This window comes from Kogia breviceps, chromosome 8 (assembly GCF_026419965.1).
Source record: "Kogia breviceps isolate mKogBre1 chromosome 8, mKogBre1 haplotype 1, whole genome shotgun sequence".
NCBI lineage: Eukaryota > Metazoa > Chordata > Mammalia > Artiodactyla > Physeteridae > Kogia > Kogia breviceps.
The window spans coordinates 42154218-42180842 of NC_081317.1; the positions used below are offsets into that span (position 1 = coordinate 42154218).

The 26625-nt window shown below is 48.2% G+C and overlaps 2 protein-coding genes and 2 non-coding genes across 39 annotated transcripts in view; 3 read left to right on the forward strand and 1 right to left on the reverse strand.

The window, feature by feature from the left end:
- Positions 1–22242, forward strand: part of UBAP2 (ubiquitin associated protein 2) — a 161324-nt gene extending 139082 nt beyond the window's left edge. For 19 of the 36 annotated variants that reach the window (XM_067041326.1, XM_067041352.1, XM_059072767.2 and 16 more), the window contains 15 exons: positions 230–443; positions 4423–4462; positions 6681–6864; positions 7769–7838; positions 9787–9912; positions 12202–12397; positions 13176–13267; positions 13432–13479; positions 16061–16139; positions 16361–16566; positions 16840–16939; positions 17024–17131; positions 17276–17343; positions 17421–17600; positions 17685–18621. In XM_067041326.1, the coding sequence (XP_066897427.1) occupies positions 230–443; positions 4423–4462; positions 6681–6864; positions 7769–7838; positions 9787–9912; positions 12202–12397; positions 13176–13267; positions 13432–13479; positions 16061–16139; positions 16361–16566; positions 16840–16939; positions 17024–17131; positions 17276–17343; positions 17421–17600; positions 17685–17780 (1807 nt within the window). In that variant the 3' untranslated portion in view covers positions 17781–18621. Of the gene's footprint in view, positions 1–229; positions 444–4422; positions 4463–6680; positions 6865–7768; positions 7839–9786; positions 9913–12201; positions 12398–13175; positions 13268–13431; positions 13480–16060; positions 16140–16360; positions 16567–16839; positions 16940–17023; positions 17132–17275; positions 17344–17420; positions 17601–17684; positions 18622–19854; positions 19972–20292 lie in introns of those variants that run through there. The other 17 variants (XM_067041345.1, XM_067041342.1, XM_067041344.1 and 14 more) reach the window with 5 other exon arrangements.
- Positions 2734–2806, forward strand: TRNAG-GCC (transfer RNA glycine (anticodon GCC)). Its single transcript has one exon. It is a non-coding gene; the product is annotated as a tRNA-Gly (tRNA).
- On the forward strand, positions 5944–6025 carry LOC131762067 (small nucleolar RNA SNORD121A). The gene has a single exon (XR_009337149.1). It is a non-coding gene; the product is annotated as a small nucleolar RNA SNORD121A (small nucleolar RNA).
- Positions 22243–22443: 201 nt separating the features above from the next.
- The window catches only part of UBE2R2 (ubiquitin conjugating enzyme E2 R2), a 93765-nt gene continuing 89583 nt past the window's right edge, over positions 22444–26625 (reverse strand). The window contains exons 4-5 of the mRNA XM_059072813.2: positions 26358–26492; positions 22444–23422 (exon numbers count right to left, since the gene is read on the reverse strand). Coding sequence (XP_058928796.1) covers positions 23203–23422; positions 26358–26492 — 355 coding nt within the window. The 3' untranslated portion in view covers positions 22444–23202. The remainder of the gene's footprint in view (positions 23423–26357; positions 26493–26625) is intronic.

The window sequence follows — 26625 nt, forward strand, 5'->3', positions numbered from 1 at the left end:
TTGTAAAGCAATTATACTCCAATGAAGATGTTTAAAAAAAGTAATGCAGATGATCCTGGATTAGATCCTGCATGAGAAAAATTAAATAAATAATGCAGTAGTATAAATTTGTAGTTACAGATATGTTTATTTAATTTAGAATATGACAATAAAGAGATGAAATCACTCTACTTCATGAAAACCTGTAAAGTGACACAAATTTATGTCTCATGTCTTTTATTCTTTGTAGCAACTCTTTGAATACCTCCCTAGCAGTGACCAGTGCAGTGCAGAACTCCACCCACACAACTTCAGTCATTACCTCCTCCAGTCTGACCAGCTCATCGCTGAGCTCCACTAGTCCCGTAACAACGTCTTCCTCCTACGACCAGAGTTCTGTGCATGACAGGAGCGCATACCAAAGCTCTATGAGTCCATCGGAGTCAGCTCCAGGAACCATCACGGTTAGTGGTGTTTCCGGTTTCTCCTCGTAGGAAATCCTATTTGGAGCTCAGTGTGTAGTTGGGAAAACTAGCTTTTTGGCTAAGATTTCCTGTTAGAAGTGGCTGACCTTTTACGTAGAATGCGTATAGTTTGTCGTGTTTGCCATCAGTGGCCATCTCATTTGAAACCTGTGTTTCAGGCACCCTTGCATGAGGGTTGTGTGAATGGACCCAGACACTTGGTATAAGGACATACCTACCCTGAGTTGTTCAGAGCAGCTTGGATGGGGTAGGCAGGGACTATAGTCTGTAATATTTAACTTTCCTGTAAGGCAAAGACATTCAAGCATTACAGCAAGAGCTACTTTAAAGAGTGGATGAGAACATGAAAATAATGAAAACAATTGAATTGGCATAGCAGAAATTTGGGTACGTTGTCTTTTCTTAGGTTTCCTTCTAAGATTCTGAGGAAATATTTATACGTATCAACTTAAGAGATTTTTCCTCCCTTCCTTTTCCATCATTCATGTTAGATGTTTTCCTCAAGTGTCTGGTGATTCCAGGCCGCCCACTTGACACTAAAAGGTTAACTGCCTGTGGAGGTAGGCTATTGGATGTGGCCTTTCGTGAGGGACAGTGTGGGCGGCCATTTCTCTAGGGGTGGGGAGTTCCCTCATCAGCCCCTGTGGGCCTTTTCTGTTGAGTTTGTTAGGATTCTCTAGGGACTGTTCTTCTAGTCTCTTCCCTGTAGGGCCTATGCCTGTCTGTTAGTGTCTTAAGAGCCTAGTGCAGATAGAAGGCTGCCGCTGGAATAATTTGTTTTGTCTGCATTGACTTAATCTGTGTTTTTTTTGTAGTACTCCTTGCCATGTGTTACCCTCTTGATGAAGTTTAGAGCCTGTGGGAGAAGGTGGAAGGGGGCATTCACCCTGCTGTACAGAGTTTAAAACATTTCTCCTATGTTTAGCCCTACCTCCATACCCACTTCAAAAGTTATGTGATATATATAAGTACTGAGTTGCTTGGTGTGGTTCTTTGATGTAAGTTGAGTGGTTTTCTGGTTTTCCCTACTAGTTGCTTACGATTTGGCTTTACCCAGTCAGCTAAGTCAGAGTTACTCTCTGGCATCTGCTTTCTACTGTACAAAATTTTGTTGCTCTCATTTTCCACCTGTATTTGCCTTTCTTGGTTTACATATTTTTAAAAAGCTGTGTATTCTTCATATATCTTCTTTAAGAAGTTTATTTTTGTGATTTGCGACATGGCAACCACTAGCTACATGTAGTAGTTTATTTAAATTAAATACACAATTAAAAGTTCAGTTTCTCAGACACACCACATTTTAATGCTCACTGTCTAGATATGGTTAGTCACTAAAATATGAGACCAAGCACACACAGACAGTATTTCCATTATTGCAGAATATTCTGTTCCCAGGCTTCCCTGGTGGTGCAGTGGTTAAGAATCCGATCGCCTGCCAATGCAGGCGACACAGGTTTGAACCCTGGTCCGGGAAGATCCCACATGCCGCGGAGCAGCTAAGCCCATGCGCCACAATTACTGAGCCTGCACTCTAGAGCCCACGAGCCACAACTACTGAGCCTGCGTGCCACAGCTTCTGAAGCCCGCGTGCGCCTAGAGCCCATGTTCCGCAACAGTAGAAGCCACCTCTATGAGAAGCCCGCGCACCACAACAAAGAGTAGCCCCAGCTCACCACAGCTAGACAGCCAGCGTGCAGCAACAAAGACCCAATGCAGCCAAAAATAAATAAATAATTTTTTTTTTTTTTTAAAGAGTACTCCGTTGTCTTGGAACATGCTGGCCTATAGCTTCTAAAACATAAATCAATCTGTGTGCTTAAATCTGTCATCTCCATGACATCTCAGTTCCAGCTCTAACTTTACCTCTTGTTCTGCTTGTCCGTATCACTGTTCACCTCGTTTCTTGCTCAGCTCATTGAACCAGATTTCTGATCTCTCCCGATCATCTGATACTTTATTTTTGTTCCCACCATGCTTCTGCCTAGAATTTCCCCCATCCCAAATAATATGGCTCCTTTGTTGTGTCAATTTGTCCATTGTTTGTGGAGTTTTTTGGTTTTCTTTATAATATTTTTTAATCGAAGTATAGTTAATTTAGTGTTGTGTTAGTTTCAGGTATACAGCAAAGTGATTCAGTTATATACATATATTCTTTTTTAGATTCTTTCTCATTATAGATTATTACAAGATATTGAATATAGTTCCTTGTGCTATACAGTAGGACCTTGTTGTTCCATTGTTTGTATTTAAAAATGGTTTTCTAGGGTCTTCCCTGATGGTCCAGTGGCTAAGACTCCACGCTGCCAATGTAGGGGGCCCGGGTTCAATCCCTGGTCAGGGAACTGACCAGAGATCACATGCTTGCAACTAAGATACCGCATGCCCACAACTAAGACCTGGCACAGCCAAATAAATTTTAAAAATGGTTTTCTAGGTGGGATGAAGTGTTCCTAAGGTATGATGGCAGCTGCTTTGTTCCCCTTTTCTATTTTTTTTTTTGTCTGGTGTAGTTTTGAGAAGACTTTGTATGTCAGGGTTTTTGCTGTGTCTTGGCTGCACGTGTTTGATGTCATGTATATGTATTTACTGAATAGTGAACCCCTGTTGAGAGGGAGGCAAAAGAATAGAACTTTGATTGCTCTCCACCTATCTTTGTATATTGGTGTTTCCCTTTCTCTGACTTCAGTCTTTTTAACTCTTGTTTTGTTTTTCCCTAGCAGTTCTGTTTTATTGTCTACATGTCTTGTAAATAATCTTTTTAAAAATATTTATTTATTTATTTATTTTTGGGCTGTGTTGGGTCTTCGTTTCTGTGCGAGGGCTCTCTCTAGTTGCGGCGAACAGGGGCCACTCTTCTTCACGGTGCACAGGCCTCTCACTATCGTGGCCTCTCTTGTTGTGGAGCTCAGGCTCCGGAGCACAGGCTCAGTAGTTGTGGCTCACAGGCCCAGCTGCTCCGTGGCATGTGGGATCTTCCCGGACTGGGGTTCGAACCCGTGTCCCCTGCATTGGCAGGCGGACTCTCAACCACTGCGCCACCAGGGAAGCCCAATCTCATTGTTTTAACACTAAAATGTGTTGTAAATAAGATTTTATGAGCAGAAATTGTACTGGATTTTGGTTAAGGCAGAGTCAAAAGCTATAAGGTTTGTCTTTTTTTTTTTTTTTTTTTTTTTTAGTAGTTTTGACATTTGTGAGAAGGTCATTTCCTCAGCTTCCTTCTCCCATCCAGGACCAGTGTCTGAGCCCTGTAGGTTCCAGTGTCATCACTCTTTGCCAGGTCTCCCTGCCCAGTCTGTGGAAGTAAAGTTTTCCTTGTGAGGATGCCTCCTTCTGTGAGAAGGTTCCAGTGAAGTGCTTTATGGTTAGCTCAAACCAGTTGTTTTCAGATTCTGTTCTTTTTGGGACTGACTAACAAACAGTCCTAACTCACTCTTTCCCCACCCAGTTCAGAAAAAACGTGTTTCAAAGTAACATCTTTCTCTGAGAACCATTTTGTTAATAATATAAAATATGATAATTTCTTGTATGAAAGTTATCTTTGTTATAATTTGGAAACATTTTCTTTCTTGTATGGGGGCTACTCAGGAGACAGAATATGCTTGAGATAGAAAGGCTTGTGGTGATTTCAATATAATGAGAATTCCTAAGTCCTTCCTACAGCTTAATAATTTTTTTAGGACTGTTTCATTGCTTCCTGTGCTTTCAGTCTTATGTTTTATCCTTGTTACTTCCTTAAATACCCAGTTTGTTTTTTAAAAGAGTCAGCTTGTTGAGATTTATTAAGAATTTGTTGTATTGCCTCTCCTTTTATTAAGAAACAAAACAAAGTAGGCCATAGTTCTTTGTTTAATTCATAATGCTTCATATGTTTGTGGCTAAATCCCATAGAAAGTCATCTAGGTTGTCATTTGATTTTGCGGGTTTACTTACTTACTTTCTTTTCTCTTTCTTATAGAATGGACATGGTGGTAGTCGAAGTCAGCAGACAGTAGACAGTAAGTATATGAGCTAACGATTCTTGTCGTGGCTGGTGGAAACCACAGACAGAAAAAGAGCATAGCTAATGTGATAGGAAAACGATTGGCTAATGGCTAATTCTGCAAAAATAGTCCTTTTACATTTTTTCTGAGAGCTGTGTCTGATCCATCGTTGGCATCATTTCTTTGGGTTTAGAGTTTAGCTAGAGATTCCCGGTGACCAGGTTGTAGCTGGTGGTATTATTAGAAATGTTATATCCACAGCAAGAAGGAGGTATTATATTATTCTACCCTTGTCAGACTGCACCCCCAAGTGTAGCGTGTAGGCTGGATTTAAAAGTTGCTTTGCTCAGAGGCCCAGGTTCCAGGATGCTCAGAGGGCTCTCACTTCAATAATGTGAAAGACATTTAAAGCAGAAATTGGTATGCTAGTTCAGGAAAGACATTGTGAGGAAGAGAGATAAAATGTTGCTCACTATAAACACTTGGGAGAAAAGGAGGGGGCCCTCCACATCCAGCACAGCTCAGTGATCACTGGAGATAGTGTAGCTGAATCCCCATTAGTTGTTTCCTTTGTTCTTAGCTAATTTATCTATGGTTATGATCATAATCTAAAATGAAACTGATTTTCATTCATCATTCAGTAAAGCAAATGGGTATCCACTATCGGTATGGAAGTCGAAAAGACCCTCTTTATTTAGGAATTTTTGGAGAGTGGCCGTGGGATTTTGCCAGACCAGGAGTGGGCCTCAGTTGGAATTGAAATGACACATGTGATTTACCCAGAGTTGGGTTTGTTGTTTCTGGGCCGCCAGAGCAGCAGATAATGTGGGTAACTCTGAGAACATTGGATGTCACAGGAAGTGTGAATTCCACAAGCAGTGGTGGGAAGTTTCTTTTGTCCAGCCAAAAGAATGTAGAGGTGTACTGAAGATTTTAAGTGAGATAATGAGATGTGAAATGACCGTAAAACATAGTGCACATTTTAGATAGGTTTTTATCTCCTGTGCTCTCTTCTCCAACCGTCTCTGTCTCTCTCTCTCTCTCTGTCTCTCTCTCTGTCTGTCTGTCTCTCTCTCTCTGTCTCTCTCTCTGTCTCTCTCTCTCTCACACACACACACACACACCTCTCTCTCTCTCTCTCTCTCTCTCACACACACACACACACACACACACAAACACACTCAAATTCGTACAAACACACGTTCTTTGAGAGGCTTTCTGTGAACCTGTCATTAACGTGATCCGACACTCAGGGAGGTGAGTTTGGGGCCAGGGACATCTATGGTGTGTTTATCTAGTTTCTGTAAGAACAGGTGTCATTTGGGAAGGACTGTCAGTAAAAAACAAGCCTCGGGTGTGAAGACCACTCTTAACTGACTGTGCTCTGTTGCCCTGTTGCTACCTGTTCTGGTTTTCGAGCTGTCCTCCATTTAGAGACTAGTGTGTGTCCCCTGGACTCCCAGGGCCTCCTGAGAAAAGGTGCTGCCTCCTCCTAACTGGAAAAGACAGTGATGCTTTATTTCCAAGCACATATCTGAGTTGTATGTGTGGATGACACTAAAACTGAGTCTTTTCTGCAGCTAGGATTGATCGCATTCATGCTCTACTGAAAGCCTAACACATGCATTTGTGTGCTCTGAGGTCTGTTCTGTTCAAGCATGTGAAGGAAGTGCTCACTGCGCTTTTGAAAGTAGGTGTGGACAGCAGGGGTGTCTTCTGCAGATTTTAGGCCTGTGTAGCTCTCCACAGTATATGTACCCTGGGCTCTCAACCCCTTCCTGCCCCAAACTGTCTGTGACCTTTCACAAAGTCAGCCTGATTTGATACTCATTTGATAGAAGCAGACCTAACCCCTGGGTGGTTCGCCTACCAGATTTTCACTGTCCCTTGCTGTGCTCGTGTTGTAACTGTATTTGTCAATCTTAGAGCCTTTTTCCCTTTCTGGGTGTGGCTCAGGGTCGGGTTCCTTTAGTTGGGAAGATTATGTTCACCCCAGAGGGGCTGTGTATGCTGGTAAAGATGTCATTTCCCTCCTTGCCTGGGGCCTGTGTTCTGACAGTCCTCTCCATAGTCACAGCAGACAGAGAAGGGCCTACCTGCGGCATGCTTGCGCATTTTCCCCAGGGGTGTAACTTTGTATATGTCTCAGTTGAGCCTGACGTGTCACAAAACATTGAGCATATTTCTGATACTCACGGTTGGTTCTGGGGCTAAACAGATCTGTTTCTTACAGCTCCTTCACCTGTTCCAGCTCCAAAGACAACAGACCCTCCCTCTGCCCTCCCATCCGTGGGCTCCCTGCCCAGCACCACCTCCTGCACTCCACTTCTGCCCTCTGCACCCCAGCACACTGCCGCTCTGCCCTCCTTGTCCCAGCCTGGTGACCTGTCCAGCAGCCCCCTCTCTCAGCTTAGCAGGTATGTGGAAAATATGGGCCCAGAGTCCGAGGCACACGGGGGCGAAGTCCTGGAGCCCTACTACATGGCTGTTCCCATGAGCAAAACCGACTGTTGCTCCCTGCATGATGTCCTGGCCTTTTGCAGTAAGGCTGCAGCGTAGGTGGCTGGGTAGGGTCTCACAGGCGCTGAGTGTGAAAGCCTTGCTGGCCTGTAATGCCCCTGCTGTCATAGAGCCCTGGGTCCCCTGGGAATCGGGTGGGTCCAAGGGGTCACTGCTACTCTTCTTCAGCCCTCAGGACAGTTCCCCAAACCTTGTCCCTCCTCCGCATTCTGGGCCCCGTTGCTGTGATGTGGGGTGAGAGTGTTGGGGGTTTTCTGAGCAGGTCACTGCCTCGCACTTGTTGTGGTGTCAGAGATCAAGTTATCAGAACAGAGTGCAGGAGAATGGGATTTGTCTGTTCCTTACCCTGTCTTCTGAGTAGACTTCTCCTCTTTCCTCCTGTAGCCAGGAACAAGAGCATTTGGTTTGAGTTCTGCATTTGATGGGAATTCAAACTCTGTCTTTGGCATGTAGGGTTGAACATAGGAACTTTCCTCCCTCACACACAGATTTAATGGGTTCTCTGGGGCCGGCAATGTTCTTAGTGCAATCCTGTTCTTAGCATTTACAGTCTGCAGAGCAAATGGTTAGAGTTGCCTGAGCTGGCTCTGTAGCTTTCCTAGGGCAGGATGTCCCAGATCCTCATGGTGAGTGACCCTTTAGATCATTTCTAACCACAGAGCACCTGGACTGGGTTCCAAGGCCACACGGAAGGAAGGATGTGAAGGGACAGGCAAGCTCGTGTGCAGCCCTCCTAGACGCGTGGGTCCCTCGGGTGGAGTGCTGGGGGGTGCACATGCAGGGCTCTGCCTTGTCTTCCAGCTCTCTCTCCGGCCACCAGAGCAGCCTCTCCTCTGCGCACACAGTGCTCTCCACCAGCACGTCACACACGGTAAGTGTTTTCCCTGCTCCCTCGCCCAGCACCCTGCTTGGAGCAGGTGGGGCTTTAGTTTGTGGATTTTAAATATCTGAAATACTCTAATAGCTTGGCTGTAATGTCTCCATCTAGGTACATGGTTTGAACAGGTGATTTCCTAGGCACCATGGAGGACATCTTGCTTCCTAAGTCCATGTCTCCGTGGAAGAATTGGTTCTCCATACCTGATAGATGATTGGCAGGGCTGTCAGGTGGTGAAGTTGTTCCTAAGAACTCACTGAGCTCCCTGTTCATGATAGGAGACCTTTCTACCTGGCAGGGTTGGTTTCATTTGCTGGGGCTTTTTTTTTTTTTTTTTGCGGTACGCGGGCCTCTCACTTCTGTGGCCTCTCCCATTGCAGAGCACAGGCTCCGGACGCGCAGGCTCAGCAGCCATGGCTCACAGGCCCAGCCGCTCCGTGGCATGTGGGATCCTCCCGGACCGGGGCACGAACCCGTGTCCCCTGCATCGGCAGGTGGACTCCCAACCACTGCGCCACCAGGGAAGCCCTGCTGGGGCTTCTTATGTTGAGGTCTTTGTAAGTTTTTTAGAGGAAAGTAGACTCGTTGCTAACTTCCGTGTGGGCTCTACTAAAAGTCAAGTTTAATCAAAGGCAGTGTTCCTGGGGAATGCTCTGTTACTTTGTGAAGCCCACTGTAGGGAGAGTGCTTGAAAGGAAAGGGAGAGCTTGCGTGTCTCTGAGACTGACAGCCCAGTCAGTGTAACTGCATTCCAGGTTGCTGGTGGTCGTGGAGACTTCACTCTTGCCGTCTCAGGCCATCTTCCCCAGCTCAGAGGCAGAGGCTTTGGGAAGGTTGCTGTTGAAGAAGGAAGTGTGGGTGTGGAGAGGCAAGAGTGGAAGCACAAGCGGGCGAGTGTCCTGGTGCGCTGAAGAGTGACCTAGATGGTCATTGCTGAGGTGTGGCTTCTGAGCTGTGGAGCTGGGAGCGTGGTCTTGGGTAGGGCTCGGTCTAGACCGAGCGGGCTGAGGGCCGGCGGCTGGGCCGTGCAAGGAGGCAGGGCAGCGGGCGGGTGTTGTGCTAGCAGCCGGGGAGGCTGGAACGTGGAAGGAAAGGTGCCTGGAGAGAACACAGTGTCCCTCTCCTGGGAGACAGCAGGCTTCCACAAGGTGGAAGTAGATGGTTCCTCAAGTAGGGAAGGATGTTTTGGGTGCAGATGAATGGGAGAGTCGGGAAACTGGGGGAAATTTGTTTTCCTCTGAAGAAGTCAAATCTTTCACTGTAGAATGAAGCGATGGAAAAGGTTCACGTCCTATCCTTTATCAGGACCTGGTTAACATCGTGGCTTTCATACTCTAGCTTTCCAAGTGAAATCAGTTTACACATAATTCTTTGTCTTAAAACACATAGATCACTGTCTTCATAGCAGAGATTGGTGTGAATATCTCTGCCCTTGGAGTAAGTTGCCTACCAGCCAGTGCCTCCTGTTTGGCCAGCGGGAGCCCTGAGATGTCCCCTTTGTGAGCCCTGCAGAGCTGGCCTCCTGTTCCGGGCACTGTGTGTTGGAGCCCAGAGCTCTTGCTTTCTTGGGTTAGCTGCACTCTGTGTCTTAGCAGGGAACCCCAAATCTTACAGTCCCAATGGCCACAGCCAGAATCACCTCGTACAATTGCTAACTAACATCGTCACAGATTCAATAACGAAAGACATAAAAAGATATATACTGAAAAGTTTTTGTCTCTTTTCTACTTGGTTGTACCCCTTTTCCTACTATTTTCTTGATCCTCCAGTTTGTATTTTATAAACCCATAAAGTGCATACATAGTAGTTTTCCTTCCGCCCTTTTTCTTTTCCTGTAATATAAAGGACACTACATAGTGTCCTTTATCTTTTTCCCTCACTTAACAGTGTATTTTCAGGAGGGTTCTGTGTTGAATCAGAGTTCTTTGTTCTTTTTTCACAGCTCTGCTGCATTACATTATTTAATCAGGCCTCCTCTGATGGAACTTTAGGGCCATTTTCAGTCTTGATACCTTGGAAATACTGTGGGTTCAGTTATAGACCACCACCGTGGGAATATTGTGGGAAAGTGAGTCATATATCTTTTGATTTCTTAGTGCATATAAGTTTTGTTTACACTATACTGTAGTCTGTTAAGGTGTGCAATAACATGTCTACAAAAACAACATACATATCTTAATTTAAAAATATATTATTTGCTAAAAATGCTAGCCATCACCTGAGCCTTGAGCAAGTTGTAATCTTTTTGCATTTGTAACATCAGAGGTCACTGATCATTATAGCAAATATAATAATGAAAAGATTTGAAATATTGTGAGAATTACCAAAATGTGATGCAGAGAGAGGAAGTGAGCCAATGCTGTTGGAAAAATGGCACCGATAGACTTTCTTGACCCAGGGTTGCCTCAGACCCTCACTTTGTAAGAAACGCAGTATGTGAGAAGCAAAAGAACATGAGATGTGCCTGTACAAACAACGGTGTATAACCTTCTGCACATGTTTCACGTGTGCAGCTGTGTCCAGAGGGTAAACCCTGGAGGTGGAATTGCTAGGCATTTGTCATTTTATACAAATTGCTCTGCATAGTGATTTTAATCCACTTAGATCTCACTGGCAAAGAATGAAATGTCCTCTTTCCCCACGACCTCCTGAAATGATGTTACCAAATATTTGTATTTTTCCAATGTGTTAATAGAAAAATGACCTGTCAGTATAGTGTTTAATTGAAAGAGCTTGAACATCTATTTTATATATTGCAAAGCCATTAATTTCCTTTTGGGTGAGCTGTTTACATTTTTCATTTTCCTGTCAGGTCTGTTTATTTCTATAGTTGGGAGACTTAGTAGGTAGCCCTTTGTTGTGATGGGAAGTGCAAATATTTTTCCTACGTTTGTCATTTTATGAATTGGTTTTTGAATAGTCGGATATATCATAGTCTGTCAGAGCCAGGTCTTTCCTACCTTGTCTGTAAAGGAAATCTAGTGTTTTCTCCTGCCCTTCGTGTTCTGTGGAAGGTTTGGTGCAGCTGTGCTTTTCTGGGCCCATCTGAGGAGCCGAGTGGCAGCCTCGTCGGATGGTCCGAGTGAGCCAGCAACTTGGCTTCCTCACAGATTTGAGAGGTGAGGGGGCAGATACAGGAACGCCGCCAGGGTCCACTGAAGGCAGGAGAGGCTTGCTGGATGACTCTGGAGATCCCATGGATTCCCCGTACTCCCCAGTCTGGGAATGTTCTTTTTTTTTTCTTTTCTTTTTTTAATCCTGTGGTTGAAAGGTTGTGCGGCCAGGTCAGAGCCGTTCCTGATCCTGTGGCAGGTGCCCTTGGCTCCACACAGGGGGCCGTGGAATGGGTGCTGGGCAACCCCAGCCCTACCCTGGGCTCTCCTCTCCCTGGTTCTGTCTGTCCATGTAGGCAGAAGGAGCAGGAGCCCTGAGGAGCCCCAGAAGACCATAATTTTAGCGGTCTTCACGTGCTGAGCCGATTCTGGATACTAGTGCTCGGGTGGACTGGGCGGCCCGCAGGGCAGGGACCCGCACGGCGCAGTCTGTGCCGTGGAAAGCAGAGCACACGGTGGCTCCCTTTTTCCTGGTCCTTCCTCTTCTTCAGTTTCCGCTCCAGGAGTTTCCCGGCTTCTTTGTTGTGCACAAGTTCTGATTTGGTGGCTGGTCTCAGTCTTACAGAGCCTTTTCCTCCCTCTTTGATCCTTGCTTTCCCCAGCCAGGTGTATCTCTTCCACCCACCCCTCAGCCCTTGAAGCCCTTCCTGATGCCTTGTTTACTAGCAGCTGGGCAGGACCCTTGGAACTCAGGCTCTTCACAGCTTTCTGCTAGGCTTTGCCCTTCTTTCCTCAGTGGCTCTTGTCGGGCAGGCATAGGGCCGGGCTGAGCCCTGCTTGGTAGTCCCTGGTGACCTACAAAGTGTCACCAGATCCTGGAGCAAAGGCCTCTCTTAGCCACCTGTGACTTCAGGTCGGAGGAGCCAGGAAGGCTCTGACTTGGGCTGGGCTGCTTGTGGCCCCAGGCTCGACTCTCCTGAGGCTCCTTTCTTTTCTCTGAGGTGGGTTTTCACCTCATATTGAGATGCTCTGGGCTCATCTGGGTCTGTGCTTTGTTTCACTTACCAAAGCCTGGCAACTTTAATGATTTTTTAGGAGGGTTTTTTGGTCGTAAATCTCCATTTTAATGGTCTTGATAGCTCAGCTGATGAGTTGTGTCCCGATGGCCTAATATGGCTGCAGTGTGAGAGGCCACGGTGAGCACACTGGTCCGTCTGAGACTGCGGACACACAGGCCAGGCCGGTTCTTGTGCACTCTTGTGCTTTGCCCCCAGATCCATGTGTCCTGGCTTTTGTCTTGCCAGCATGCCGGCGTGGAGAGCGCCCCTTCCCTCCAGTCCTCAGCCACCTTCTCAACGGCAGCAACCTGTGCCTCGAGTGCCGCGTCCTCAGGGCTCAGCCTGCCGAGCAGCATGAACACGGTCAACAGCCTCTGCCTGGGCGGTACCGCTGTGAGTGCCCCCAGCAGCAGTGCCAGGGCCACGCCCTTGGTGACCTCAGGTGTGTGCCCCCCGGGGCCTTTCCGGCTCCCCCGCCCCTCAAAGGTGCCGTTCTGCTTCCCGGGAGGAGGCCGAGGGGGGCAGGCCTGGGGGGGTCCACGAGCGTCGGAAGCTCACAGTCTCCCTCCGGCTCTGCCGCCACTTGCTTGTCCTCTTTGTTCCACTCACCTCTTGAGGCCGGATCTTCCAGAGCTAATGTGGGGGGCCAGGTTCTGGGTGATTCTGAAATCAGTGTCTGGGGGGCATGCTCCCCTGGGCAGATTCCTGGTAGCCTTTGTGCTTGTAGCACCCCATTCTCTTCTGTCCTCGCTCATGCCTGGAGCTGAGATGACGGAGCAGCTCTCATGGGCTCTTCTGCTCTTGGTGTGACTGCCTGGCAGCCAGACCCAGGCAGTCTTTGTGGGCCCAGCGGACTGTGGTTTGGTAGCAACTGCTCGCCCGCCTTTGAAAGGCCCAGCTGTGCCTCTCCTGGCACTGGCCGGCCTGCTTTGTTCTGAGGGGCAGGCGGTTCGTGCTGCTTGGGCCCTCTCTGCGCAGTGCGGCCTGCAGGAGGGTGGCGGTGTTCTGTGCCGCAGGGCACGGATGTGGTGGCACGTGCTCTGTCTCCCCCACCCCCTAGCATGGCTTCCGTTTCTCTCGGCTGCTGCCCTCCCCTCTTGCCCGTGGCCTCGTCTGGGACAGCACTGTGACAGTGGGCTCGACACCCGCCGTGCCCACAGTACCTGAGGAATCTCGCCCTTGTGGTGGCCCCTTCACTCCATCTGAGTTTGCCTTCACAGGCAAAGCGCCCCCCAGCCTGCCCCAGGGGGCGCCTCCCCTGCTGCACAGCCAGTACCTCGTGGGCCCCGGAGGACTGCTTCCTGCCTACCCGGTGAGCGCTCGTGGGGCTCTGGGCCGGCCCCCGGCAGGATCTGGGGGCCTTGGGTCGCTGCTGCTCCTTCCCTAAGCCCACCTCTGCCGCTCGGATCCCGGGCGTTTCTCCAGCTAGACTCCGTCAAGGCAGGGCATCTAACAGCCTTTTTGGTCCTCACACAGATTTATGGCTATGACGAGCTCCAGATGCTGCAGTCACGGCTGCCGATGGTGAGTGGGATTTGGGGTGGTGGCCGCGGGGGGGGTTCCGGCTCTGAGTCTCGCGCATCTCACCCACGTGGCCGTGACTGCTACCCTCTCTGGCCTTCAGGACACTCGGCCTGAGGACTTCCCTCAGCACCACAGCTGAGAAAGCTGCTTCCATTTGGCGGTTGTGCCTGCGGCACCTACAGCCTGGGCACTCGAGCGTCCTGTGCTCGTGGCTGGGGATCTTGAAGATCATTGGGACCTGGGGCCCCGGTAGGCAGTGTCTCTACCAAACGTGGGTCCTTCTCTTCCCTCAAGTTCCACCCCTCCCCCCACCAAAACAAACAGGACGTGGCATTGCTTACGTGCCCCTAGACTTTTTATAAAGTCCTCTCCGAAGTACCATCTAGTGTTTTTGGCTTCTGAAGTGGCCATTGGTGATGCTCGTGATGGCAGCTTTGTTCTTCTGAGTGAGCGGCTGGAGCCGGCAGTCTTCAAGGGCCGTTCTGGGTTTAGCCTGCCATCCCATGTATAAGAACGCTGGCCCCAGGATCTCTCTGGTTGCTGCAGCCTCACTCTGAGGGCAGCGTTGCCTCTTTATTCTGGCCCTTGCTACCAGGATGAAGCACTGGGCCTTCTCTGGGATGGCCACGTGAGCAGGACTGCAGAGCAGAAGAGGTACAGGACGAGGCACACTCCCTGCCTGGACAGCCTGCAGGCTCCTGTACCGCCACCCCCTTCTTGGTCTGGCGTTTCCCAGACTCCTGATCATTTGCAGGAGACGAGGGTATCTGTCCCATTGTCTGGGAGTAAATAGCTATTTGGACCCCAATGTCAACTCTCCTGGGTATGGTCTTTCCTTTTCCCCAAGTGAAGGTGAGGTGTCCTTCCTCAGACTCCTCTCCACTGGTGTTAGCCCCTCTTGGGCTGGCCACAGAGAGTTCAGGGAGCTGCAGGCACCAGGCCCCAGTGGCTGAAGCTCGTGTCTCTCAGAAGACTCTTTGATCTGCTTGGAATGCTTCCATAAGTTGGTAGCTGGGCAGCTCTTCCCCAGTGTGCAAACCAACAGCCAATCACACTACTGCTCAAGGGGCCTGCGGGACCCTCCAGCTGCTGCCCATGTCCCTGGAGGGCCCAGAAAGGATATTGAGGACATGATGACAGATTTCTAGGGTGGAAAACAGAACTTAGGGTTTCTGGGGATGCCTTAAGCCCTAGGGCTTTGCAGGGAAACCAGAAGTGGCCCTAGTCCTCCTGACACTCAGGAAACCTTGCAGCCAGGAGCCCCAGGGCATCAGAGATGGAATGCAGGAGGTGGTCCTGAATGAGTCTGAAGGTGGTGCCTGGTTGGGCCCCTAGGAGTGACTCAGTGGGATTCTAGCCCTGGGAATCATCCTGGGCTGCTTCATTCCTTCAATCTTTTTGTGCCTTAGAAGCAATCACCTCTGAGCCTGCATTTTTTTTTTTTTTTTTTTTTTTTTTTTTCCCGGTACGTGGGCCTCTCACTGCTGTGGCCTCTCCCGCTGCGGAGCACAGGCTCCAGACGCGCAGGTCCAGCGGCCATGGCCCACGGGTCCAGCTGCTCCGCAGCACGTGGGACCCTCCCGGACTGGGGCACGAACCCGTGTCCCCTGCATCGACAGGTGACCTCTCAACCACTGCGCCACCAGGGAAGCCCCTGAGCCTGCCTTTTGAGATCCATTTCTTTCATTTTCCCCTTTGGTCATTTCTTAGATTCTGGTACTTTTGTGCCTCATTTCCACCTTTGGATTTTCTTGTGTGAAAGAGCTCCCCCTCCTGGGCTTCCTCCAGGCCTGTCCCCGCTTGTGTTCTACTAACTGTGCTTTCCTAGCCCTGCCTTCTGTTGTGGTTCTGGTCTGAGGGTGCCGTGGATTTCCTGGAGATGTCCGGGAGATGGGGCCAAAGGAGGCTGTAGGTGCCTTTCCTGGACACTGCTGCCCACGAGGAAAGCAGGAGGGCTTTCCCTTGGCTCAGAGGCCCGGGGTGCAGTATGTCCATGGCTGGCAGAGCCCTGGGCGGTGAGTGAGGGTCAGGGCAGGCCTCCCCTTCTTCAGAGATCCACTGTTTTGCCTCAGCATCCACACTTCTGACTCCTGTGCAGTGTCAGCGTTGCCAGGGCAGAGTGGATGGTCTCTCCTAGTTCAGGACTTGACCCCTGTTAAACCCTTTAGGCTCCTTCTCCTCAGGTTTCTCCTTGTCCTGTTAACTTTCCTAGCTGCCCTTCAGAATCCCTCTCACTGGAGAAGCCAGGAGAGTTGGTTTGGCCCGTGACATTCACCAGCATTCATCTGTGATGTAGAATAGATGTGTGTGACTGGGCCTCCACTGGCTCTGCCCTGGGAAGGCTGAGGGATCGGTCAGTGTGTGTGTCTACATGCTGTGTGCCTGCCACACTGCACAGCTCTGACCGGCACCATTTGTTTTGAATTCTCTGTGAGTGCTGCCCTCTGGTGGTGTGCCTGTGACGTCCCTGCGGTCTGGTCGGCCTGGGCTTGCCTGGAGCACTCGTACTGCCTGCAGGTTCTGCTGTCCTGGGAGTGGGGTATGGCTCTTGTGCTGACTGAACCTCTCTGGTCTCTCCTAGGATTACTATGGGATTCCTTTCGCTACACCCACAGCCCTCGCCAGTCGAGATGGGAGCCTCGTTAATCATCCCTATTCAGGTTAGTCTTGTTCAGGGGGTTCGCATGGGGGCGGAGTGGTCATCAGACTGGCCTGTGGCTCATCCAGGAGTCTGGAAACAGATGCAGAAGGGCTGCAGAGACCTGCCAGCTTCTTGTTGTTGAGCTGGCAGCCAGGCCTGTTCCTGTTTGCAGGGACCAGTCTGGCTTTTTCCTGGCTGGATAGGGGGCAGTGACTGGATTCAGTGCCCCGTTTCTCCCAGGTGATGTCACAAAGTTTGGCCGAGGAGACTCTGCATCTCCTGCACCTGCCACCACCCTGGCTCAGCCCCAGCAGAGCCAGTCCCAGGCCCACCACACAGCCCAGCAGCCCTTTCTGAACCCTGCCCTGCCACCTGGCTACAGCTACACTGGCCTCCCCTACTATACAGGCGTACCCAGTGCCTTCCAATATGGGCCCACCGTGTTTGTGAGTATCTGGGGGGGGTGTTACTCCAGCTCCAGGGAGCAGAAGCAGGGAGGGAGGGACAGGTCTCCACGCAGAGTGTCACCTGGCCTTGAGGAATGAGTCTGGCTGGGGGCAAGGTTCCTTTCCCATCTGTTTTGAGATCTAGCGTGTTGCGCTACTGAAGATGCCTCCCTAGTGGTTGTGCCACCTGCTGCCTGAGGCTAAGCCGGGGTGACCTGTTCCCCCGGCTCTGTCCCCCTACTAATAATGCCTCTCCTGCTTGCCTGCCACCAGGTCCCCCCGACCTCAGCCAAGCAGCACGGTGTGAGCCTCAGCAGCCCCACCACCCCTTTCCAGCAGGCCAGTGGCTATGGCCAGCACAGCTACAGCACAGGTGAGGGGTGCTCCCACCACGGAGAGGCACGGGAAGGACAGGCTCACCTAGCTCTCACGTGCCTCTTGTCCCCTGCCGTGCTAGGTTACGATGACGTGAGCCAGGGGGCAGCAGTGGGAGACTACACCAAGGGTGGCTATGGTGGATCATCGCAGGCACAGAACAAGTCTGCAGGTTCTGGGCCTGGCAAAGGTAGGCCTTTCCAGGATTGTGGCCCAGAGCAGTCGTCTCCTCCCCTGACTCCTTCCCAGGCAAGGCTGCCCCAGAGGGCCCCTGGAGCCGGGGGAGGCTGGCGCTGGGGCCAGCTGCTGTGGGAACAGCCGCTTTTCCTTCTAGGAGTGTCGGCGTCTTCAAGCGCCCCCGGCCTCGCTGATGTGACTGGGTCCGTCTACAGCAAGACTCAGGTGAGGGAGGGCCGGCGCTGGCGGGAGGGCTGGTGGAGTGCCGCCAAGTGAGCCTCACTGTTGTCTCTGCCCTGCAGACTTTCGACAGGCAGGGATTTCACGCAGGGACCCCGCCACCGTTCAGCCTGCCCTCGGCCTTGGGCTCCCCTGGGCCCCTGGGCCCCGGTTACGCGCCCTCACCGCTTGTGCACGTCCTGCCCGCCCACCAGCAGCCTCACTCACAGCTGCTGCACCACCACCTCCCGCAGGATGCTCAGGTGAGCCCGGTGGAGCAGGCGGCCATACTGCCCTGGGCTGGAGGCTCCACTCCAGCCTTGACAGCCTTCTCTCCTTCTCCTCAGAGTGGCTCCGGTCAGCGCAGCCAGCCCAGCTCCCTGCAGCCCAAGTCGCAAGCCTCCAAACCTGCTTATGGCAACTCTCCATACTGGACAAACTGAACCCTGAAGAGCAGGTGGGCCGGGGCGGGGCCTACCTCGGGCAGGAGAGAGCTCACGGAGCCCTTCCCCAGAGTTTCTGAGACGTGTAACTGTGTCAGCTGAGGCTCTGTGGGGAGCCTGCCTCCCAGACTCCCTGTTGTATGTAATGTATTTATGTATGTATTTGTAAATGTGGTAGAAGGCTTGGGGGAGGGGGGAGCAGCTGCTCCTCTCCCCTCTCAGGCCCCTTCCCGCTGTCGGAGAAGCAGCCCCCTTCCCCCCTTCTGCCTTCAGGCCTTCTACAGAGCCCACTGGCGGGCAGCGTCTGGAAGGGCGGGCTGGCTTGAGGCAGTTTGGGGACTGGGGTCAGGTACCAATGAAGAATCACGACTCGTCTCGCTCCCTTGTAAACCATTCGAGTTTTCGTCCCTGTGTAATTACTTTATCCCTTGCTTTTTGAGAAACTGGTCCTTTTGTCATCTGTCATGTTCCCCTCCCTCCAAACCTTGATCTGGGAATGGCAGAGAGATAGCCCTGCCCCCCACCCACATAGAGGTGGCACCTGTTTGTCTCCACAGAGAGCAGGGGCTTCGGCATCTGGTCTGGTCTGGTCTTGTCCCCAGAGACTTGCCTTCCTCTGGCTGACCATTTTTAAAATAATCTGGATTTGCGCTCAGAGATACTCAGCTGGTCAGCTCCCCTTTGATTTTTTTTTTTTTTTTTTAAAGATATGCTTTCATCTCAGTGACAGCATGTCTCCAAGCAAGGCTCCTCTATACCAGTCGTCCTGAACCACGTGGGTGACTGTTTCAGAGGTTTTCTCTTTTGCCCAAACTCCACCTAATAAAGTTCTGAGAGCATACTTGGTCTCTGTGTGATGTGACTCAGGGAGAGCTCAGGGCAGAGACCATCTTCATTATGGTTCCAGGGATCCTGGACTTCACAGGGCTGAAGTAGAGCTCACGTGGTCACAGGCTTCTGATAACAGGGTGTCAGGGCTTCAGTGGGTATTTCTTGCTTTGCTGGGCCCTTCTCTTGCCCCCAAACAATCAGCATTCAGGGAGGGAAAAGGTAAAGGACACAGCTGAGGAGGTAGCTAACCCTCCTGACAGGCAGTGCCTATCAGTGGTTACCTTTGTTTTTCTTGCAACTCTGTAACAGACTTAGGGGACAAGGCAGTCTCTAAAAGGGTCTTGTCAATAGGAATATTAGGGTAGGGTAATTTCTTTTCCAAAGGAACAAAGGTAAGAACTCTGAGAATACAGTTCCATGCCTGTGAGAGAGTAAGTTTGCACAGCTAAACCTCTCTGTCCTTTTCTCTTCATCAACCAAATGCAATCTTGATTGACCGCTGAGGACTGTGGCGGGACAGATGACTAGTGAGCCAGGGTGGTGTGAAGTAGGTAAGTGGGTCCTGGGCTAAATATCTGCTCCAGAAAGTCCCAAGGAACCATTCACCTGGGGCCAGGATTCTGACTTCTCTTAAGCTCCTCCCTCCTGATTCCAGGCCACCAGTCCAGAAGGAACTGGGGCCATAAAACTATCCATGTGTCCGCCAGGAGGCAGATCTCCATGCTTGTCAGAGGCGCAGCTGTATTCCAGCCTGGCAGCTAGCTCAAGGCCTTGAGGTGTTGCCCGAGGCATTATAGCGGCCTGTTTCAAGTCAGCGTGCCAGAACCAGCCCAGGGGTACAGTCTTTACCTTGTCTGTTTTTGACCTCCAAAATCAATGGTCATTCATCAGATAGGTCAAGCACTGCTGGCTTTAAAAAAAAAAGGTAAGTGTCCACAACTGAAACTTACTAAATTATGTGATCTGTTGCTTCCTGATCCCTTCTTTGAGCAGCGGGAAGTTGACAAGTGACAATGAAAACAAAAAACTTGCCTAAGGAGGGCAGTGGAGCACTCCTCCATCACTTCACCGACCTAATTGTACTGGCAGATTGTGCCCTATTTCAGAATTAAGGTTAACAAATGGCTTTGTCTTTAATAACCTTTCTTAAAAGCTAGTAAGGATGTGGGGATATTTATTCTGCAAGGAGGTAAGCTGAGCAGACTCAAAAGGCTGGTGAGCAAGATTTGTTTTTTTTTTTTAGTTTTTCAGCTGAGTCCTGTGCATAATCTGCAAGGGAACAGAGGAAGCATTAAGACCACCTTTTAATTTTAATACACAAAAAAGAAGAGGGTCATCCCATGGGGAAGTAACAATACAGGTATATTTTATTTCACATTTTATTAGTAGACAGATGGGCAGAAAAAGACAAATAAACCACTAAAGGGGAAATTGAACACAAAATGCATCAGATAATCTTTTCTCATAAGTTAAACTGAAGAAAAACATCTACAATTTCAGCTAAGAAAACTATTAAAGTCAGGTGTGTCCTGCTGGTTTCAGAATAGTTGAAAATTGCATCTGAATCTTTGTAAATGTAAACCTTTTTAAAAATCAGGATGGGAGGGTAGAGAGTTAATTATCAGTGGAGAACTACACATTTTCCCCTTCAATCGCTTACTATGTATTTTCCAAACATAAGGAAACCAGCAAATAAAGAAGCAAATAATTACCAGGGAAGAGGAAAGAAGGGACTACAAAAAAGTTTGGCTAATAGAAAAGGACGCTGGAATGATACGAAATAAAAGTGGGGAAGACTGTGAGAAGCAACAACAGAATCATGATATACTTTCTCCACCCAGCCTCAAAACACACAGACCTGAAGAGCATCCAGAGGCCTCCACTAGAATCAAAAGGAACCTAAAAATGCAGGATGGATCCTGAACTCGTGTTACACCAAATAATCAGCACAACTGTACTCACAAGATTGTGGCCTAAGCCTAAGATCTCCACTCCTGAAAGAAGTTATGTGCTTCAGTTTTCTTTTGCCATAGTATGTGTTCACAGGACAGAGCTCTGGAACCAGCACCTGGGTTTTACAAGTCAATCTTATCAGAATGTCCCACCTCCTAGCAAATCAACACACCCCAGTCTTTTCTAGAACTGACGACTACTCTCATCAGAGGCAAACCCAGCTCTCAAGAGTAACACCCCAAAGGCTGAGAGGTACAACCTCCACCTGGCTCTCCGAGTCAACGTAAAACAGAGGCCAGCAGGGCCTGTGGGACAGGGCTGAGCAGCTCAGCACCTCCCACAGTGTTAAGGAGTCTGGCCTGCCCTGGGGGAGAGATACTTTGGCAGGAAGAGAAAAGGCTTAGTTTTAGGGCTCCGAGAGAGCGTAGACCAAGCACGCGGCGCACGCGTGTGTGTTTTGGAAGTGTGGAGTGATTGATTGATAGGGGTGATCAGAGCATTATGAGTATGTGTGGGGCGAAAAACTAGTTTCTACGTCCTTCTGCGAGAGTTTGCACTCAGTGTTTTGTCACAGGAGAGCTGCTCTGTTCTCTGAATCTGACTGGAGTCACTTGACTCAGGGGTGCAAGTAGGCCATGGAGTTTGGACAGATTCTGGGACCAGGCTCAACAGTGTCCCATGTGAACCTTAGCACGTTCAACATTCCCACTTTTTAAAGACTAGATTCCGGAGAAGGCTGCTGGGAATTAGTTGGCAAACGTTTGGAGAGTTTGAAGAGCGAATGAAAACCCTGAGATCAGAAAGGAAGGAGGAACTAAGGACCTAAGTATCACAGACTGTGTCCTAGGGTCCATCCTACCCCTGTCCCTCATCAACCCTTTCGTTCTTTCTGAGCTATACGATCTGAAGAAAAGGAGTTGAACGCTAGCGCGCAGGGATCTGAAGTAGGTTTATAGCGGTATTTTCCCCACTGAAAGAACACTGCCCTCCTGTGAACTGACCCGCCCCCATAAGAAACAAAAATCATCGCCAAGTACTGAAGAAGTCCCTGGTTGGTGAAGGCTGATGGAACTCGGTATTGATTGAAGTAACACACGATGGACACAGGGGAAATCAAGGCTGCAGCAATTGCGTGGCAGGAAGATCTAGCGTTGCCCAGACACTGCTTGCAGCCAACTCCCTTGGCTCTGCCAGAAGAGTCAAAGAAGCTCAGGGGAAAGCTCCATGCACAACTTCTGCTTGCACTCCACAGCCCGAGCACATTGAAAGGAGAGAAAAGTCCAGGTCACATCCAGTGAGAAAAGCGGGAACCGGTCACTCATGTCTCACATATATCCACAGTTACCACTATCAGTATAAGCAGCTCAGTGAAAACCAAAATCTTAACACATGCACCTAGTATTAATACTGAGTAAAACTCGCTACTTAAAAAAAAATCCTCATGGTGAGAGTGTATCTTTCAGGGAAAGGCCATGTTAAATATATAAAACAGATGTTTTCTCTCCAACAGTGGTCACCAGTAGTTTTGACTTTTTCCCCCAGCAGCATCAACCAAAACCGGCATAGTGATTTTAACTCTTCGTTCCCGTCACACACACACACACACACACACACACACACACACACACACACACACACACACACACACACACACACACACACACACACACACACACACATAGTGATTTTAACTCTTCGTTCCCGTCACACACACACACACACACACACACACATAGTGATTTTAACTCTTCGTTCCCGTCACACACACACACACACACACTCACTCACTCACTCACTCACTCACTCACTCTAATCCCCACTCTCTCCCCACTCCCTGGGGGAAAAAAATAGCTCTGCCTTCAAAATAAATAGCAATCAGTTCTATGTAAAGTATGAATATTTATTTCAGGCTTCAGATCCCAATCGATTTCAAAAAACAAAATCTGATCTCTCTCCTCAGAGTAGCTGAGGCCTCTGTGTTTGTTAGGATGAAGGGCCCTGTGCCCTTAGGAACACGTTTCAACAGGTTCAGAACAAACTCCCTGATGCCTGCTGTACCCCAGCCTTAAGAAGGGAAAGAAAATTCACCACCACGGGGCTGAACGAATGCACACACACTAATGTAAATGAGCAGCTAAAACTTGGCAAATTTGCTTTGTTAAGAAAAAGTTTGTTTTGTGGGGCTTTTATGGTTTTTTTTTTCTTTTGCTACCCAGCATATGCAGCACTTGTGAGCTCCCGATGGGTTCCCAGCTTTAAACACATTAAACGTCTTGATGAAAGACTATTTAATTCTTCAAGAATCTAAAAACAGACCAAACGTGTTTTGCTGTGAACACTCTGCAGAGACGAAGTGAGGTGGGAGTTTGGGTTTAAAGAAAGGAAAAAAAAATCAATACAGTGATGGAAGGGTAAAGAATGCAAGAATTCAGACATTCTGTGGAGGATTAGTTTCTCTCCATTAAGAGGTCCATAAAAAGGAGCAAACTGAGATCCATAAGGGGAGTCACCAGGAGTCGTGTTTGTTTTCCCCACCCCCATGACAGGTTTTTGCTGAGGGGCCACTGCTAGGTCCCCACTTGCTCCCCTCCCTTTGGCCTGAGACGGCAGGGCAGTACAGGGGCCTTGAAGGAGCACGTCACGACTCTTCATTCCCAGAATCATCATCGTCATAACAATCGGCATCTTCCTCCTCTTCATCTTCATCATCAATGTCGTCGTCATACAAGTCGTCATAAAGCAAATCTGAGCTGTTGTCATTGGAAGGCACTTTAGTTTTGATGCAGTATTCCGCCAGGGTTGTGGGGACCTTCACTCCATCCTTTTCTGCTTCGGCTTTAGTGGCTGACACCTGTTTCCTGAAGGGAGGATAGTTTATATAAGTCTCTGGAAGATGGATTTATAATTGGCCTAAACAATCCAAAATTCCTTGCTGGTTTCTGAACTTTAGTACCTACCTACCTGAACGCATCTTTGACAAGATACCCTCTACTACACCAACGGTTCTAGCCCATCAGGTACCATTCTGAAGGACACTTAAAAACGACCCTTCTGAAGGGCGTTTAAAGCCATGCACCTCACATGCTGGTTGGCCAGAAATCACCTCAGGTTTTCCGCCTTGTCTTCTCGCACTAAACTCAGAATGCAGCCCCAACAACTCAACAATCCTCCTACTTAGAGAAAATCCAAATATCTTATGTTGGATTCCAAAGTCTTGCATGATCCACCTGCCTACCGCTTCATTCTCGCCACCCATTACTTTCTCCAATTCCAAAACATTCAGGCCACTCTGGAGTTTTTTAGTACCTTCAAACATACCTAGTTGATTTTTCTGTGAGGACCAGTTGCTCTTCTGCCCTACATATGGTTGACTGCTTCTTGTCACTCAGATATGAACTTCTATGTCACCTTGGAGGCCTATTCAGACAATCCAACTTAAAGCAGCCATCTTGTCATTCCTTCATATTATCCTACTCATCTTCCTCATTTGTTCATTTTTCTGTTGTACTCCTTGGCCCTGAATGTGAGCAGAGACCTTGTCTATCTTAGTTAATTCTATTTCCCCAGTGCTTAGAACACCACCTGGGCACATACAGCTGTGCAACAAATACTGACTGTATGAACGCATGAAGGTTAATGTTTCCTTCAACAAGTATGAAAATCAAGGGACTAGAAAAACTGAACTTAAAAATATCAAACCACTATTCTCAGGACTTCACTGGTGGTCCAGTGGCTAAGACTCTGTGCTCCCAATGCAGGGGGCCCAGGTTCGATCCCTGGTCAGGGAACTAGATCCTGCATGCCACAACTAAGAGTTCGCATGCTGCAACTAAAGATCCCACATGCTGCAGCTTAAAAAAGAAAAAATCCCATACGTCGCAACTAAGACCTGGTGCAGCCAAATAAATCAATACTTTTTAAAAACCCACAAAAACACAACCACTATTCTCCCTGTCGTTTAATTAGACCTCTCTTGGTGGATCCTGTTGCCTTACATCCTGATGCTGCTGAGGCTTTCAGGCTTGAATCTCTTCTCACAGCCTTCTCCTTGAACCATCTTGTCCATGCCCATGGTTCTAACCCTTCATGCTGACAGCTCTCAAATCATCAGGGTCCAGCCTGAGCTCTGTACTCTTATATGAGCATCTGGATGTCTCCGTCCTGACGTTCCATAGGAATCCTAACTCAGCAAGTCTGCATTTGTCATTGTCCACCTCCATGGAGTATTCAGTTCCTAAAATTATAACTCTTACTACTACAAAGTCCTAAATGTTTTCAAATCTGTTTTCTCATTTTTGATTGTTACTACGTCAGTTTAGTCTTCATCTCAGCCTCCTCAAACCTCAGCCAGTCTCCTGGTCAGTCGTGTTCTTTTGGAACTCAAATAGGATTATCCTTTCACACAAAATCTTTAAATGACACTCCAACACCTCTAAGATTAAGGACCAAACCCATTTATGACTTCAGCGTCTTTTAAGACCTGATGTGTTTCTTAATTTCCCATTACTTCTCAAATCAGAGTTTACAATTCTCTTGATGTGTCATGCTGTTATTATACACCCGTGTTTTAGCAAGCATGTTTCTCTCTCCCTGAAAACTTCTTGGTTATGAGGCATTCTCTCTCCTAGGAACCATATTATATGTTCCTTCCACTGTATCTTGTTTATGCTTCTATAGTTGCACTTATCATATTACATATTCATTTCTTTGTTTATAAACAAAAGTATGAGCTCTCTAAGGAGAAAGACTATGCCTTACATCCTACCTTTCCTTGAACATCAGGCTCCAGTCCTGACTATTTTATGAAGCATTCCCATTTTCCAATCCTCAGTCCACTCTCACTCTAAACTTCTACAGGTCTTTACTATTTACACTAGTTATCTTCAATCTTTGGTATATAGCAGTCACCTAAGTGGCTTGGTAAAAACAAAATACAGATGCCCAGATTCTATCCTTGTAATTTCATTAAATAACTCTGGATTAGGGAGAGGGTCTAAAGCTGATTACAGTGGGCAGAAAACTTATTCAGCTGTCAGATGACATGCATTTTTTTTCATATCACATGGTATCATGCCAACTAGGTTTATAGAGAGGGACTTTTAAAAGTCACAGAATGTGCTGCAATTGTCCCTGGGGCTCTACCAATCCTTAAGTACTGTTAGGAAAATCTTATATCCTATGTAGGATATAATTTGAGAGATGAATGGTTGAGCCTAATACCTTCTAATTTTTTTTTTAACAGATGGAAATATTAAAACCCCCCAAAAGTTAACTGATAAAAGGTCACATGAGGGTGACAGAGCTACGAGTATATTCCAAGTCTCCTGATTCTTATTCTAGGGCTCTGTTAAACCATATACTAGAGTTGCTGATAATGATGATTCCCAGAAGATACTTACTGCTATGGTCGGAAAGGCCAATAATCTGTAGGGTTTCATTAATAAAAAATTTGAAAACAAAAATACCTGGCATGTCTGAAATACACTGGGTGTTTGATACATTTAAAGGACATGTTCAAAACCCAGAAGAGTGTCCCTAAAATGATCAGGAGGAAGAGTGTGCAAACTTGACTAGTTTAGAACCTGGAAGTTCTGTTGCCTGGGAAATCAGATCTGCTGTCTCAAAAGCCAAACTCATTAAGCTCAGGCAGAAACTTCTTCCCAAACAATAAATCTAACTGACAGAAGTGGAGTGGATATTTAAGTTCAATTTAAACCCTTGGTTCTAGGATATACTTTGGTTCTGTATGAAGACTTGAAGTAATCAAACAGAAGACAAAACAAAACACCTTACCTAATGATTTCAGCATATTCTTTGTCTTTTCCTTTACTGTCCCTCCATTTCCTGAACATAACCGAGGCATCCACATTGGCTGGGGAGAAGGTGTTGGGCTCATTAAGCAATGAGATTACACTTAACAGGATAGTCCTAGAAACAGGAAAAAAAGGGTCAGCTATGTACGCATATTCACAGTATTCAACAGTATTTTGTTTTAAATTTAAGACTATAATATTTGAGACTTTAGGGAAATGGAAATAAGAGTATCAAAATTTTGTTTTCA